Source organism: Epinephelus lanceolatus, chromosome 17 (assembly GCF_041903045.1).
Source record: "Epinephelus lanceolatus isolate andai-2023 chromosome 17, ASM4190304v1, whole genome shotgun sequence".
In the NCBI taxonomy this organism is placed as follows: Eukaryota; Metazoa; Chordata; class Actinopteri; order Perciformes; family Serranidae; genus Epinephelus; species Epinephelus lanceolatus.
The window spans coordinates 19,142,172-19,155,970 of record NC_135750.1 but is presented as its reverse complement, the minus strand read 5'-3'; the positions used below and the strand labels follow the sequence as shown (position 1 = coordinate 19,155,970).

Here is a 13,799-nt window from a genome sequence, read left to right as displayed (position 1 = left end):
TGTGTCACTCCGTCCTCATGCTCATGTATAAAAACACACGCAGAGCTCTGTTAATTGGAGAGCCTGCTGACTCTTTAATAGGCCACTGAATAAAAGGGTCTGTGGGGGCATCTTTACTTAAGCCAGGGCAACGACCTGTCGCATTAAGTCACCAGTCAGCCAAAGTCCTGGCTGAACTGAAAAGACCTCCATTTCTCCAGCTGTGCAGCAGAAAGCACACATGCCCCCTTTTTTCGCTGAATCTTAGTTAGTAGTATCACCCTCACCGGAACTCATTTCTCCCTCTTGCTTTCCACCTTCTCACATGCACATCACTGTTACATCACTCTGCACAAGCCCTGTAACCTGTTTGTGTATCATACAGCAGCAGGGAGGCAGGAGGAAGGCAGGGGAGCTTTAATGAGCAGCCTTTGTAAGAGAAGGGCTCTTTCCAATAACCTGCTGTTCACATCTAAATGACCAATTATAGTGCACTGGACTGTTCTTACATTCCCCTACACAAAGAGGGCCAGGCTGGTTATATTAAAAGTAGACACGATGTCATTTTCTTTTGACTGCAGGCTGAATTGTATGTTGCGGAATTGTGCCTGTAATGATTTTATACACATGTCCAGGAGGTATTTTCTCTAAAAGGTCACCAAGAGCTATATATGGCGCGCTGGTTCCTATTGGGACATTATGTGAAGCTGTTTCCAATGAGGCCAGCACCAGAAACTAATCAATACAATTCCCATCAACTCTGAGGGCGAGGGGAGGAATTCTCCAAGGTGCTGAAAAGTGTCCCTGAGCTCATCCGGGGGACGAAACAACGGGACACACCCGCCGGAGCCCATTGGTACGACGTCACGCGCAGAAACTACCCGAGCGAGTAAGGTAAATGAATTACAGATGAGAGGAGGAGGAGGAGGAGAGATAGAAAGCTGAGGATGCAGGTTTTGGTCCACAACACACAACCTCGCCACTCGCAGCACACAGCAGGAGCGGCTACACCTCGGTGAAACACAACTTCCACTGGTCTCATCAGCTGACGACGAGGAGATGCGTCCGCAAAAGATTTGATTCGACTCCCTCCCCCTTTTTTTTGCATCCTCCTCCTCCTGCTCCTCATCCTCCTCCTCCCATCTTTAGCGAGGAGCATCCCGCACACTGATTTCACTCGGGCAGGCAGACAGGCGGATTGACACAAGCCAGACACGATGCGTGGATCTCCCCGACATGGGACAGCCGTGGGATTTATAGTGCTGCTGAACGCGCTGCAGCTCGCGACGCAGGCTGCAGAAGGAGTCTTAACGGACCATCTTTTGGTTCAGTTGCACGAGGACGCACAGGATGGGGCGCACCAACTTGCAACACAACATGGGTACCAGAGTGCCCGAAAGGTAAGGATGCTCGGGGTGGAGGGATGCTCCGGTGAAATTGTCACGCATTGCCTCCACTAAACCCTTTTTTTTTTACCTCTTGAGAAAAAACTTTAATGAATTATTTATTACTGCAAATCAAAAAATAATCAGATTACCTGCTAAACCATAAACATATTTGGCAATACAGTCAAGCACACTGTAGTCAGCAACAAAAGCAGTCCAGTGGGGAACATACTGAGAGGTTTCCCGTGGGTTTATTTTGGTTTGACTTCATTGCACTTTTGCTTAATTTGATGACGTCATTGCTAGTCAAATACAGGCCCTGGATAGGAGGTTGCCCACTGGCCTGTGGCCCAGGGGACACACAGCTACCAAGGCCTAATTCAGTTATGTTTCCAAGCACATTCAGTGTCCCATAAAGCAAAATATGCTTTGAATATTGCTCCCAAAACATGAAATTGAGATCTGATTAAATTCCATTAATAAATAAGGAGAATCTAGTTTATTTACATTAAATTACTTTAAGTTCTTGCTTTGTTAAAGAGGTCATCCATTTTTACGTGATATAATGCAACATTTACAAAACAAAAACAATCCTTTCTCCATATCTCGCACACATGCACATGCAGGTATTCAGATTACACATCGTGACACACATGGCCTTCCCTGCAGACATTCTACTCACCTGTGTCTCATTAGATAGCTTGACAAATGCAGCGCGCATCACAATATGTCAAAAGACGCATAACAAGGCGTTTATGGCAGACCAATAGCAATAATACCCTGACAGTGTGTGTTCCTTGTCACATGTCAAAATAAATGTGTGGGTGAAATTGGCCGGAGCCTTAGCCAGTGAAGCGTAGCAGTGAACAGAGGGGTGTCTGTGCTGCTCTGAATGGGGGATTTTCTTTCTTTCTTTTTTTACCTCCACAATAAAAAAAAAAAAAACCTGGTTTCAGTCTGTAACTCATCACAGTGTGATATCTGTGTGGAGGTTGTGCAGCATCACCAGTCCTGTTTGCTAGTTCCCTTTCCTTGTAGGCACTAGATCACCCCCCCCCCCCCACCCCCCACCCCATCTACTGCCTCCCAGGTTATGTAATCTGCAGCTATATTTGTCTTAATGGGATATGCATCATTAAACAATGTCTGTGTCGTTGGAATTATCTTCTATTGTTGCTTAATTAACTAGACCGGGACACAAACCCGAGATACACATACAAATGTGAGCACATAGAGAGATAAAAGAGAGAGGGAGAGATCTGCCATCAGCAAACACTCAGAAAACCTTAATTACTAAAAGAGCATTCAGTGAATGTGCAGTATTTGCTTTTTGTTATTTGCATCACGGCCATTCATCTGTTCTTTGGGCAACAATGGTAGAATTAAAGAGCAGCGGACGATAAGAATAATCCTCATCCTTCCATGAGAATTTCATTTTCACATTAGATCTGACAGGCGCATCTGAAAGCGTTTATTTTGAGGATTGACCCGAACCCTGGCTGTTACTAAAGCATAAGGGGGACTTTAATCTGTGCATAGCGCTGGAGGGAAAGCTCTGGATGATGCATCTCATTTCCCTGCCCTTGTGATTTATTATGGTTGATTCCAGTACTGTTCTCCAGTGCCTTAAAATAGACCCGAGGTGAAAGCCAGGGAATCAGTGCTCTTGTTCCCACCTGGAGGATGACCTGCTCTCCTTCACCTTCATTTGTAATCCACTGTATGCATTTGCAATTCTCACTTTCTGATTACTGCCTGTTTATTCTCATCTCTGCCTCCCCCCCCCCCCCCCCCCCCCCCCCCCTTTTTTTTTCTTTCTACCCAGCTTCCCTTTGGAGAGGGGCTCTTTCACTTCTATCCTCAGGACACTTCAAAGAGGCGGAGCAAACGCAGTGCCCGCAGCAGACAGCGGCTCCAAAAAGACCGCAGGGTAAGCAGACACACACGGAGAGAAGCACACTGTGTGTTTACTGTACGCATGTGCCTAGAAGAGCATGGCTTCCCATTCACTTTGCATTACAATGATTGTTTTGAGGCTCGTGTCCATGTGGAATACAACAGTGCAAAATCAGGGCTTTAGCAGCACAGTAAGAACGCTGGATGCGCCTAGCTTGCAAAACACCACATATTTATTATTGCAGCCTCTGATATGCATCAACACAAAAGGTACAGGGCAAACAGGATATCAAAAAGCCACCAGATGAATACAGAAGTTACTGTAATAAGCAGCCAACATCATGAGGATAGACATATAGCCAGGAAATTGAAATAAGAACATATTGTGAAGGCGATATAATTAAAATTCAAATGCAGGGAGAGACTGTAGTGTAGAAATCATCGATTTGTCACGCTGATATTGATGCACTTTAATGAAATTCTGAGTGCAGAGCGTGAGCTGTGTATTTTCAGTATTTTGAAAATGTTATGGTGTGCAGATGATGATGATGTCAGGAGCGCTGGTCCCCAGTCAGTGGCTTATGAGTGTAGCTTTCATTGTCAAGTCGAAGCCAAGTGTGGACTGGTGTTGCAAATTAGTGTTTCCCTACAAATACTAAACACACTACGTCTGGTTCTTGTACACAGGCCTAAATGTACAGCTATAATGCTACTGTAATGTCCATATCGAATAGCCTACAAGCAACTGTAACAGAACTATAACACTGAGCGATGTCACCAGGAAGTCATTTGCCCCGTCCTCACAACATTGATAAAAGGACTACGGTTAACAAAATTATTGATACCTATTATTTATTTGATATTATATTTATTTATTTGATTATATATTTGATGGTATTGAAATTAAGCTATTAATAGATAAATAACAGATCGACAGTCAGATTTTCAACCCAGAGCTGCACAGATGAAACAGCAGGGAGGAAAATGAACTGGACCTGTGGCTGTTAGAGCACCCCTCTAGCAACCAATCCACCGTGTGACTGGGGGTGTGTGTTAAGTAGCGTTTTCTGGACCAGCTCTGTGTGCAGGTTGTTAATAAAAATTAAATTATCCTGTTTCATGTGCTTCCTGAGTTTGTTTTCTTTTTGCCGAGGTCCAGAGTATCGTTTTTTTAAATTATGGTACTGTGACCATGGATGAATTAGTAAAAGGGACTACATTGGCTCAGGCCCAGGTGCCTAAAGTGTCAGGGGCCCCCTGGCCTTCACTTGCTAAATGTCAAATGAGCACGTACTGATCAGGACGAGGCTCAAAATGACCCCAAAGAGACCAAAAAAAAGACAAAAAGAGACACAAAATTACTCCAAAGAGACACAAAACAACCAAGAAGAGACACAAAATGACCACAGAGACACAAAATGACAAGAAAAGACACAAATTTACTTCAGTTAGACACAAAACAATCATAAGGAGACACAAAATGACCACAAAGAGACACAAAACCACAAATAGATGCATAACGACAACAAAGAGATGAAAAACCACCCCAAAGTCTGCGTCTTGCTCCCATGTAGGAGAGTTGATTGGGTCCTTTGCATATCTGTGTCCAGGGGCTTAAACAGGCTGTTTTCATCAACCAGCTGAACAACTAACATAAATTAATTGGAACTTCATTCTGAAAACACAAAAGCTCTAATTATAAATATACTTAAGTGGATTTTAATGAGTTGTTGTTGTTGTTGTTGTTGTGTGGAAAACAAGGACACAAGATTGCAAACTAAAGTGTAGACACACTGTCACACTGTTATAAGCTGTGAGATCCTCAGTGCTTTCTGACTTTCTTTCTCGTCTCATAAAAATTAAGCGACTGTGCTTTAGCCATCAGGGCGACTCAAAACCCTGTGGAATGCCACTAATTCAATATCCAGCTCTAAATCACTTACTAAAATTCCCTCTTTATGGACGTGCCTTTTGGTGGCAGTTTTGGATTTTTATTCAAAGTATTGCTTTGAATTTGTTTCCTAGGTCATTTTTGTGTTGTACGATTTGCGTTTATGTACCTTCCTGTGAAGCGTTTTGATAACATGCATGAAGGAAGTTGCATTTGTAAATGATAAAGTGTGGTAAAATTATATAAATAGGAGTGATATTCGAGTATGCTAATATGCTATTCCAATATGAAATCAGATCTATATTTCAAGCCCAATGGCATTTGAATTATAATATGTAATAATGTGTTTAATTTTGGATGTGGATCACACTTCCTCAGAGCTTGAGGAGGTGTCCCAGGCATAGATTTCAGAGGGGAAGCAGGGCACATGTCCCTTTAAATAGCAGTGGAAGACTTTAATTTTGACAAAATGTAAGACATTTCCACCATAAATTTGTGCAGAAAAAGATGCAGAAAAACCCACCAGAATGCAGGACATTGTGGGAAATACAGGAAGTGTTTGGTGCTCAAAATGTCTTGGGGGAGGACCCATGTGTATCATATGTGTCAATCCCAATGTTAAAACCAAATCTGTGCCCTTGTGAAATGTTGTCCGCTAGTTGTTTTTTTCCTTCTCACATGAAAAAACCTTATGATATTTCACTTACAATAATAAGGCAAGGGAAAACAGCAGATTAACATTTTAAAAAGCTCATTGACTCATCGATAAATTGACAAATAATTCGGCTCTCCTTCGTAATATAAACCCAATGTCCTGCAGACTCTTCCAAGCTCTTCTCCGTAAATAAAACAGTTTGGCTGCACGCTGAGCTCTGTGTGTTTAGCTCCGTCCACCGTTGGAGGCGGTGAAAGTGGAGGTCCTGCTGCAGACAATCAACTAACCTCTCTAATTGCGGTTGTGAGAGGCGCTAATGAAAATAAATGCGAGCCACTCCACCGAGCTAATACAGCTAATGGAAGTGAGACAGCACGGACATGGGCAGGTCTACGTTCCAGATGCTGGGTTTTTAATCAGATGCTTGACATGCTCATATGCGACACTGCAGTTATTGATTTCTGTGCATCCCTGGGATGGATGAGGTCAGCTGCTCTGATTTAATGTTGCCTGTTTATCATTGTGAAGTGTCTTCCTCCCGCGTTGCGAGGCGGTACAGCGGACATATCTCAGTTTTACACCTGTCAAAAAGACAGGGAGTAGGTGTTGCGTCTGAAAAGTTATGCATGCATATATGCAGAAAAACCCTAAAGGTGAAAAAGAGTGTGAACTTTTAAAGTCTCTTAGTTTTATGTTATTTAAAGGAGTCATTCCACACTTACTTAATATACTTTAAACATGACTAATTGAGCAGCAGCGCCAATTGTAGTGTACTGTGTGTTGGATGGATTTCCTACTGTCCCAGGAGGCCTGTTCTTTGTTGGACTCTATTAGTGAAGCATGTTGACCCACTTATGACTCACCCACTAGCTTTTCCTTGTATTCCTCTGCATCTTTCTTTACGGTGCCTCGTCCTCTCCTGTCCTTTACATCTCATGTCCCACACTGATTCCAAATGAGATGTGTATTCATCCACACACCCATGCCTTCACCCTGTCCATCCATCCATGCATCCTTCCTCCCATATATGTATTTTATTTTACATACATTTAAAATCCATTTACCAGGAAGTACGTTTGACATAAATAAAGGTGGAAAAATAGAATAAATCTTTGTGAATGAGCAGCATCCCCTGACCCTGAAAGACACATGGCTGGGAAAGCCTGGAGGGAAATGAGGACGGGGAGAAAGGAGAGAGGCAGCACGGCTCTTTGATTCAAAGGGAACTGGAGCGTTGTGAGTTGCGAGCAGGCAGTGGGCAAAGGCGGAGAGTGATGGTGGTGCATGGGCACTGTTTGATGTTGTGAGTGGGCAGCATGACATGCTGTCTCAAGGGAAATACCAGCTCTTCTGCCAAGTGATGGAATAAATTGATGATGGATGGAGAGAAGGGAGGGGAGCGGGGGGTAATGTAGAGAGTGCTGGTAGTTTCCCTCTGAATGTGAATGAAATTATGTGACGGCTAATGTAACACGAGGCCAATTCAGAAAGAAAAAAAAAAAACATGGAAATTATTTTCACCATTTAAAAATCCTCCAAGACAGTGATTTAGTTTTTTATTTTTTATTTTCAGAGCTGACTTGTCATTCTAAAGGACTTGCTGTCGTGCTGATTTACAGTGTGTGTGCCTCCTGATTGCTTAGAGTATGCCATAAAAGAAAGATCTGGATGAATAGGCTTTGGCCATTTTAAAAGGCCATCTTAAGTGCTGCTCTGCTCTCTTATCTGTGGTGGTAAACACACAGAACAATGCCTGTTTCTCTCAGTCACACTAGAGTGAATTTGCTAAGGGTAAGCACAAGAGGAACATTTAGCCGTGGGGACCTGTTTTCAAAATGTGGCTTCAACGATGTGGAACAGACATACTGTTTTTTTATTATTAGCATCACCTTTTTATGTATGAAAGCAGAATCAAAAAGATATTTAAGGTGTAGATGTATTTGTAGTTTTTTATGCAAAGAAAGTCCAGTTGCTAGTCTTACCAGTACACATACACGCATAAACAGATGGAAAAAGGACCTAAACCATCAAATGAAATCACTGTCTTTGAGACCTTGGTGAAAAGCAGATTGCTGGTAATATATTTCAAACTGAGAGCCTCACCTCAGGCTTGGTTTAGGTATTGCCAGACTCCAATTGATTAAACGACTCGTGCTTCCTTTACCTCTCCTCAACCTCTTCAGATTTTCCAAATGTGCGAAGATGCCCGCCTGATGAAGCCTCATAGGAAATTGGACTTCAAGTTAGAATAGCTGAGTTGATATGGCCTCCGTTGATTGGCGACATCTTCACACAATATTGCCTCCTACAAGTTTATATACAACTAATCTGAAGCACCAAAGATGTTTTGAGGGAAATTACGTTTTCTGTTAATATAATGAGAAAATGTAGCAAATAACCTCGTCTGGTTGCAAGAATGTTGAGACTGGAAACGTATTTCAGTTGTTTTCCGCCAAAATAGGTAATGTTGCCATAAAGCATCCACTCATAGTGACCACTGCATTATTTTTTTTATTACCTTTTCTATTAAGATTCAACCCAAATCAGGAAGTGCTTTAGTCCAGTCAATCTAACTCAAAAATGGGCCCAACCTAGGAGAAATTGCAATGGTGTTTTATAGTTTTTATTGGTCCTAACACCCTCTTCCATCATATGTTAAAAGTATACCTACATGGATTCAATGGAATTTTATTTTTTCAAGGTCAAAAGCAATGTTACAGTTATGTGGTCTGGGTGAAATTATGTTAATATTGGATTGTCTATGTATCAATATCCAAAATTTTAAAGAGCATATTCTGGTGTATTGTACCTGTATTTGAAGTGCTACTACCCAACAACCAATTTTTTTGCCGAATTTTCCACAGTTTATGCCACACTTCTTTTATGGGTGTATCTGCATCTAAACTGGATATGAATTATTCTGTATATATTTCATATCTATAACGTCATCATTTGTTGTATGTTTGAGAGTTATGTAGAGGATTGTAGTGCAGAGAGGTGAAGGGTTGGGTTGAGCTGACTGGTTCGATTAGCAACTATTCAACTCTACTCTATTCCATTCAACTATGCTATTAGCGTTTTTACTCTTATTGCCATCGTCTTCTTTCTGTCATTCACTTAAAACAGTTTATTTAAATTAAAAATATTAAAGTAATTAAAGTAATATGAAATGCTGTGCCTCATGATGATGTACCAGAAAAAGACACCCTGTATGTCTTAGATAGGATAGGAAACACATACGGTGCAATAGTGGAAACGTCTATTTCAATCAGGAGAGACAGAAGAGTGAAGTAAGATAATATTTAATACAGAATATGAGTGTACAGATTAATAGGTGATTTGTGCAGATTAAGATTTAACAGAAGTCTTTGGCGCTTGGACACCAAAGGGAGATATTCTGTGATTGAGGGACATCTGAGCAGCAGCAGGATAAATCCCCCCATGGAGTCCAGACACTGGTGGTGGTGGTGGCTGATGACTCTGAGGCTGATGACTGATGAGGCTCATGAATCCGTAAAGACTAGGTGGTGATGGGGAGGTGGAGGGCGCGCACGACGGCAGCAAGAAAGAACAACAGCAGAAAAAGAACCATATTAAAAATGAGGAGCAGTAAGATGATAGGCTGACAGAGAAGGTGTGTCGCTGGTTGATTGTGAGTCAGCTGATGACTCGATTGACCTACCCAGACAATGACACCTAGAGATTGTGAGAGAGCATAGGTGCAAGGAGTGAATAGCAGGGTGAGAAAGAAACTTAGAGCCTGAGCATGAAAAGTATCGTCTTCCTGACTGAACTTTCGCAAGAGCTTCATTTGTTAAGGTTGAAAACATTATGGGAATCAGTGGTGATCGTCTTTTATTGGTCCAGTCCGTGAGCCCAGGTCAGAATTTTCAGTACTTGGCACCAACCAAGGTGGCAAATACTAGTTTAGTAAAAACTCTATCTATAGATGATATTTCAACACAACCCTTCCCAATTGGCAGCTTGTTCCAACTTTGGTCTCATTAAAGGTCTCAGTCTGGGTAGTCTGAGTGGGTGGAAGTTCGCTGCAAAGATCAGCCTCTCATTGGGCGGAACGAGCCACCCACTGAAAGTCCCGCCCTACCACCTGCGGTTGCAGTTTTCAACACGTCCTTTACTAACTTTTGCGGTGTTTGATCTTGTGGGGATGTAGCCATTTTTCTGCCATGGTTCGCGTCCTGTAGGCGATATTTTGGTGGGTGTGTTACACCAAAACCTGTTTCCCCCCGGCAATATTTTTGCAAGCGCACCGTTGCTGGGGCACCGCCAAGAACGATTGTGATTGGTTGAAAGAAATACAAGCAGCCGGGGCGTTTTTTTCTCCAATCTTAAAGTGAGAGTCGGCCCAGCCAGACCTTTCTTTTCTTGAGAAAGGTCTGGTGAGCGAGACTACAGTCTGGGTGCCGATATGCATCATGGTTCTCATGGACAAACAAATCTGTATGTACAGAAAATGTAATGATAATATGCTTTATAACCTAATTTTACTGACTTTTCTGACTGTCTGGGTTCAAAAAAGGTAATTTTGGGGTATGGGTACCCCCTAATTGGACATATACATTCAGGACAGATCATATCTGACAGTTATATGTGAAAGAACATCCTAAAAAACTAATGTTCAGACATAAATTATATGAAAATATCATGTTCAGAAGCAGGGATATGCACTTCTTTGTGTGATGCTGTGACATAATGGCCCCAAATTTCGAGCCCTGAATTTGCCTTGATCCACAAAAACCTTGAATGATTACGAATGCAATTTTCCCTGAGTCAAACCGCAGAGTGACTGGACTACTTTTGTCGCCTGAATCTAAGACAGCCCGCCATCTTCCTCAGCCACGTCCTTCCGAAGCCTACACAGTACATGAACGTAGTGTTTCATCACCTGAGAGAAATGTTGTCTCTGAACATAATTCAGGCAGCGATTACGATGTCAACACATCTAAGAAAGTAGTGTAGTAACATACAAATGTAATTACTAGGGGACAGGGTTGCCTCACACCTACTACCAGAGATGAAGGCAGGGGAAGTGTTGAGAGTGTGATGTTGGTTTGATTTCTAAACGTAGCACAGATGAAAATACAACATTGTCAAAGACACCCAATCATTTTGATGACAGCCGCCAGCTAATCAAGCCCCTAAATTCCAAGACATTTATCCCCATCATTTACGTCCTCTCTCCTATGTTATCTTCTGCTGCTTGATAAATGGTATTGTTGTAGCTTTCAGTGAACATTTGTAATCCAAAACGCAGCTGTTCACCCGCCTGTAAGTGTCTTTGATGATTCAAAGAAACACAAGCGTATTTGTGAGTGTAATTGCTGTGGCTTTTTGTTGAAAATGTACTGAGAGGAAGGAGAAAAAAAAGAAAAAGAAACTCCGTCTCTTGTGTGGCAGGTGAGTTTGGAAGCCTTGGCTCCAGCTGCAGCCGCTCTGATTAGGAGGAAAAGAATAGCCCTTTTGATTTACATGATGTTCTGCCTTCATGCTACAGGAGAGCACAGCTGGGTCTGCTGATTTCCTGCGCGCAGAGCAGCACACGCCTACATCTCAACCCGTCATAAGAAATCCTATTTCTAGTTTGTGTTCCTGCACAGGCAGTGCCGTGCACTTCTATCCCATCTTGCTCTTTGCGTGACCCTTTTAGAACAGGTTTCGTGAGATCATTTGATGCCTTTCAACTGACCCTGACCTGGCATTTCTTTTGCTTGCAGGTGAAAAATGTCTTTGACCAAGAGGGTTTTAGTCGTCAGAAGCGAGGCTACAGGAATATCAATGATATTGAAGTCAACATGAGTGACCCTCTATTCACCAAACAGTGGTATCTGGTGAGTAATCAGCCAAGCAGCTGTCTGCATGCCGCCTGACCTTCAGCACCAACCCACATTCTTCTACCTTAATTACTCAGAGGCCAGGCATATTCCCCGCTACTCTCTGAATCAACGTTGTTATTCATTCTTTAATTAGCCTTGCCAATACTGTCCATGCCATCTCATGCCACCTAGTTTCCTCCCCTCTTGTTTACCCTCACCGTGACTTTTAAGCTCAGCGTCATTCATTTGGCATGTCGTGTCGGTGACATTTACTTCTCCTTCTTCTCACCTTCACTCTTCCGCCCCCAAGCACTCCTTACATCCTCCCTTTCCCACACACACACACACACACACATCCTCCACGTTGACTAATTTTCTAATGGTGGCTCACCTGGGTGCCATGAGTCATGGATGTTCTCCATATTGTCTGAGTGATTAGATAAACACAGGCCAGGCAGACGGGACCCCTGGGCTGGATCTTAATGTGGCTGAAGCTTGGCAACTGGGCTACACGGGCAAAGGAGTTACCATCGCAATCATGGACGACGGTGGGTGTAAAGTGCTGCTGGTTCTTACCCTTGAGCGCTGTCTGAAAACACTCAATTATACCTGCATATATTCATCGTGCTGATTTAATTAATTACTTTGTTCACATCTGTTTAATTAACAACACAATGAGTGGTAACAAAAGGTTGCTTTCTAGAATATGTAGATAATTTGGCATGTAGAATATTTATTTTCTGTTTAAGCTGATTCAGAACATAAAATTATGATGTAATACAACACATAAACCAATTTTTCCAGAAGCTTCACTGTGCAATGAAGAGCCTAAGATATAGTGGATTTTTCTCAACTCTAAAAGAAGCATTTAAAGGTCCAGTGTTTGTTTTCTTAAGTGTATAATCACCTTAGAATAAGAATTATGGTGTTTCCACTACCTTAGACTGAGCCGTTTATATCTACATAGGGAGCAGTTCCTCATCCATGGTGTCCACCATGTTTTTACAGCAGCCAGAACGGACAAACCAAACACTGGCTCTACACAGGGCCATTTGCGTTTATGCACTGGCCACGGTAGTTAGCAGCCCCTCTGTGAGGAGCCGAATAGCATCAGAAAAACGTAGATTTTTAACTTGAAACTGTTTTATTCAGTGTTTTCACTGGTTTAAATCACCGGATCCATTTGTCTTGGAGAGGAACAGACCTCTGCAGATAATTCGGCTCCTGGTAAAAACCTCCTGAACATTTGAATCTTAAGTTATCACAAGAAAAAGCTGAGCACAGATTAGCAGGCGCTGGGCTAGCAGCCCATTTGTGACGTGTTGAACAGCGCTGTAGAAACACTAATTTGTAATGTAAAAGAGCTTTATCCAGTGCTTTTACACGTTTTAATCACCAGAGGCCTGTACTATGAAGCCAGTTCAACTTACCCAGGATATCTTTTTGTTATCTGGTTTGACTAACCCTAACATTGGCCGTCTGGATAACCGGTACTACAAAGCTGGTTATCAACAAGTTCAGTCAACTCTGAAGGTGGGGTGTTAATTACGAGTGACATAATCAGAACCATGAATTAAGTTGGCTACCTCATATGATATGACATGAAATGGTACCGATGGTCTGCGACTGCGAGACAGTAAAATCAAAGACACAGGATGTAAACGCTACTCTATAATGTTATAATGAAAAATGTAAAAACTCACCGTTCACTGTTGGCTGAGTCTTATATTACATGTAGGTGTCACTGGGCTGTATGTGACAATAGTATAGAGTATTTTTTGCTATGTAGTTGGAAGATGATGAAACTACTCTGAATATGTCAAATGAAACACTTTAAAGTGACGCCAGACTGTGTCTGCTACCAAAGGGTGGAAAAGTAGTTAATAACTGATGGGGTTTATCTGACTGAAATGTGGCATTTATAATAATGGGAGCCAATTAACAGTGTGTGGATTGTTTTTGTAATAAAATATTATCTCAACACACAGGTGTCTCATGCTATTTTGAGCTGCTGTGATGATATCAGGCTGTAAAATAGCAACACTGTCGCTGCAGACTACAATAAACTTTGCATAAATTAAAAAAGCAGCTAAAATCATGTGTTTAGTGTTGTAAAGGATCTCTGTATTTGTTAGAAGCTCTGTTCGGACACCATGGAA

The 13,799-nt window shown here is 42.1% G+C and overlaps 1 protein-coding gene across 1 annotated transcript in view; it reads left to right on the top strand.

Moving 5' to 3' along the window:
* Positions 1-953: 953 nt before the first annotated feature.
* The window catches only part of pcsk2 (proprotein convertase subtilisin/kexin type 2), a 40,699-nt gene continuing 27,853 nt past the window's right edge, over positions 954-13,799 (top strand). The window contains exons 1-4 of the mRNA XM_033613441.2: positions 954-1,379; positions 3,190-3,294; positions 11,542-11,655; positions 12,080-12,188. Of these exons, the coding sequence (XP_033469332.1) occupies positions 1,197-1,379; positions 3,190-3,294; positions 11,542-11,655; positions 12,080-12,188 (511 nt within the window). The 5' untranslated portion in view covers positions 954-1,196. The remainder of the gene's footprint in view (positions 1,380-3,189; positions 3,295-11,541; positions 11,656-12,079; positions 12,189-13,799) is intronic.